The sequence below is a fragment of the Lolium rigidum genome, chromosome 1, assembly GCF_022539505.1.
Source record: "Lolium rigidum isolate FL_2022 chromosome 1, APGP_CSIRO_Lrig_0.1, whole genome shotgun sequence".
In the NCBI taxonomy this organism is placed as follows: domain Eukaryota; kingdom Viridiplantae; phylum Streptophyta; class Magnoliopsida; order Poales; family Poaceae; genus Lolium; species Lolium rigidum.
This window is the reverse complement of record NC_061508.1, coordinates 302,248,462-302,251,747: the sequence shown is the minus strand read 5'-3', so window position 1 is coordinate 302,251,747 and position 3,286 is coordinate 302,248,462. Positions and strand designations below refer to the sequence as shown.

At 52.8% G+C, this 3,286-nt stretch overlaps 1 protein-coding gene across 1 annotated transcript; it reads right to left on the bottom strand.

Annotated features, from left to right (window-relative positions):
* Window positions 1-241: 241 nt before the first annotated feature.
* LOC124684028 (patatin-like protein 2) lies at window positions 242-2,306 on the bottom strand. Its single transcript, XM_047218437.1, has 5 exons — window positions 1,900-2,306; window positions 1,441-1,800; window positions 1,181-1,342; window positions 489-1,051; window positions 242-349 (listed from the first exon to the last, which is right to left on the bottom strand). Exons 1-4 carry the CDS (start codon window positions 2,125-2,127, stop codon window positions 503-505), a joined length of 1,299 nt encoding a protein of 432 aa, XP_047074393.1. The 5' UTR covers window positions 2,128-2,306; the 3' UTR covers window positions 242-349; window positions 489-502.
* Window positions 2,307-3,286: the final 980 nt, after the last annotated feature.

Sequence of the window (3,286 nt, the reverse complement as noted above, 5' to 3'; positions counted from 1 at the left end):
TTCTCAAGATAATCAAGAACTTATTTTGCACAAGTATCCTTACAACATATCGGATAAGTTAGTGTCATTTTATTGTGCAAAAAATTGCAAGGAGATGGATCATGTCCTATGGCATACATTTGTCCGACAAAGACCACCACAAAGAAAAAGACTTGCCAAGTTCCCTCCCGAAGGCCAAGAAACGCATTTTTCATCACCAACTTCAGAATGTCGTAAACAAAATTAGAAGGCCGTGGCAATGCACGGACATTTAACTAGTAGACATTACATCCGGATTAATGTACTACAAGCTTGTTTGGGGGGCTTGCAGTTACTACTAGAGAGAGTTGGCTATTTGACGGGGCAGATCCTAAGAGTGTCAAGTGGGATCCTACTTTTGTCCCACTTGTGTATAATTTGACTTTTTTAATACAAATTTTGACATCAAAATTTAAACTACATAGTACAAAATGACATCCCACCGGGATCCCACCTTGACACCCTAGATCCCATGCATGTTAATTTAGTGTGTGACGCTTACGCCTTTCTTCTGGAACCTAGCTTTCCGCTCCTGTGACAGCATGAGAGCGAAATGGGCGAGTTCCTCCTCATTGGTGCCTCTATTCTTGTCAGGCACGCTCTTGCCGGTCTCGACGTCCACCCTGCACACGCTCCTCTTGAGCAGCGCCTTGCCGACGCCGACGAGCTTGTTTAGGTTCTCAGGCGTTGACACATCGACGGAGGAGGTGTCGCCCTTGAGCTCGTCGTCCTGGATGCGGAGGTACCGCTTCTCGCAGCGCAGCGCCTGGAAGAGCACGGACGCCTCGATGTCGACCAGGTCGGCGCTAGCCTGACTGAAGCTGTCAATGAGCGGCGAGGCACCGCCGTTGTAGAGCCAGCCAAGGATACCCCACTTGCCGGACGCGGCTGCGTCGTACTTCTCCTCCACCTTGGCGGAGCCGGTGCCGAGCGAGAGCACCATGAATTTCCCGTAGTCGGCCGGCTTGATGGGGAAGAAGTCCTGGTTGCCCAGTAGGATCTGCTTGCTTACGTGCGTCATCGCTAGCATCGTCTGCAGTATCCATGACAACATGTGAGTCAAACAGAGAATATCCAATGGCATCACCAGAAAGCAAAGTGGTGCATCATATTCTGCTAATAATGGGACGGAGACAGAAAGCAATAATCACTGACGACTGACCGGGTTGTTTGCGGCGACGCCTCCGTCGATAAGGTTGAAAGCCCGGGCCTTGCCATCCTTGTCCTTAGTCCCGAACTGGTGGCCGGGGAGGTAAGTAGGCGCTGCGGACGTGCTAATGCAGACGTCGGCCAGGAGAGCGTTCTTGGAGACGTCGTTCAGGGCCTACAAGCATGTGAAACTTAAGCACACGGTTTGATCGATCGACAGGAAAAAAATCAGGTAATCGGTCGACGATCACTATGATTTGTTTGTGTACGCACGTCGTATCTGGAGAATATGGTTGGCTGGAGCAGCTTGATGTCGAAGGTGGGGATGACAATGTTCTGCAGCGCCTGATCCACCCTCGTATTGCCGAGCAGCTTTCTGACGACTGAGTGGAGGTACTGGCCGTCGTACTTGGGCCCTCGCATGCTCCTGAGCAAGCCCAGAGGCCCGCCGCTGACGGCAGGGAAGATGTTTGGGCAGTGGTCCAGGTAGAAGCTGTTGATGTCCTTGGCGGCGAAGAGCGGGCGGCCCTGGGCGTTGGGCGCGGTGAGCATGGCCGTGACGAGCCCGCCGGTGCTCGTCCCGGCAATTACGTCGAAGTAGTCTGCGAGCCTCGCGTCGGGTCCGTCGAGCTCCTGTAGACACGCACGCCCCAAGCAAGTTAGAGTTGGTGCACCATGCAGTACCATATATGGAAGCAAGGAGGGGAGGGGAGGTGATGCACTGATGCTCACCTGGAGCTTCTCTTCTAGGAAGGCGAGGATGGTGCCAGGGATGATGCCGCGGACGCCGCCGCCGTCGATGCTGAGCACGGTGACGATGCTCCCGTAGGACGGCGGCGGGGACCTGGGCGTCATGGCCGCCGGCGACGACGCGAGGGCGAGGCGGCTGAGCGTCCGCTGCACCGGATCCAGGGTCAGGGAGCCGTTGCTGGTGAGCTCCGGGACGTGCACGGGCGACATGGCTCCCTACGTAGCTAGCTAGTGCTACTACTGTGCTAGACTAGACGTACGTCTGCTCCTTTGGTCGCTTGCAAGCTGCTGCGCGCTCTCCCTTTCAGTGTTTGCTTCTGTCGCTCCGTGTAGAATTGTGGCCAAGGCAGATGCGGTGTGCCCTTTATGTAGTGCTGTGCACGCGGGGTTAAAGAATGGACTCGGAATTCCACGGGTCACCTCGGACTGAGACCCTCTGGGTGCACGCACCGCCGAGGAAACGGAAGCTCCGCAAGCATGGGCGCACCACGGTTGGACGGAGTCAAAGGGTGTGAGCAAGTCTGCACGCCGAAGCTGACCGGCCGCGCGCCTCACCCTGCGATTAGATCGATCGAGCTGTAGCTAATGGAGATTTCTCGGCCTTTTATGATGATTGTTCTGTGGAAAATCTTGTTACTACAACGTCTGATTCACGTTGCTATCTTAATTAGCCTCTCAAAGCTGAGTGGCGTGCAGGGATAAGGCTCCAGTCCAGGCCACGTTTCGCTTTGAAGCTGCTTGGTTGAGGGCCCCGGATTATCAAAGAGGTTTTTGAGAAAGTTTGGGCTAAGAGTGCATGCGGTACACACTTGTTGCACTCGACCTGGTCCACTCTCCAACGTGTGGCCGGCTCCTTGAAGGCCTGGAGCCGTGAATTGGTCTGAAACAAGATCCGGAAGCTAGAATGTCACACTTGAAACAAATACGTACTCCCTCTGGTCCTTTTTAAGTAACTTAAATTTAGTATAAAGTTGTACTAAATCCTAGTTAACTAAAAGAGACCGGAAGGAGTATGACCGATTGACCGCTATTGAGTTGGATCAGCCGGAAATACGCAAGCTCGAGAAGGATCTATGTGTTACAGCTCGCCAACGTCTATTATCGGGTGGATTGGTTACGTGAGGGTGCCCGAAACACCGTCTTCTTCCTTGCGAAAGCTACCACATGCAAACGAGCAAACAAGATTAACTTCTTGAGATCGACGTGATGATGGGTCTCGCTGTGAAGATCGATATGAAATAAAAAAAAATTATGGGGCACTTTTCTCGTCATAGCCTACCTTATCTATTGATCCTGTCCTTGATTCAATACCCGATAAAGTGTCAGATGGGATGAATGCAAAATTGACCAAGGAGTATACTAATGAAGA

Coding starts and splice junctions, on each gene's coding strand:
- LOC124684028 (XM_047218437.1), bottom strand. CDS start 2,127: ATGTCGCCCGTGCACGTCCCGGAGCTCACCAGCAACGGCTCCCTGACC. Junction 1,343..1,440: donor CCATATTCTCCAGATACGAC/GTGCGTACACAA, acceptor ACATGCTTGTAG/GCCCTGAACGACGTCTCCAA. Junction 1,052..1,180: donor GCGTCGCCGCAAACAACCCG/GTCAGTCGTCAG, acceptor TGGATACTGCAG/ACGATGCTAGCGATGACGCA.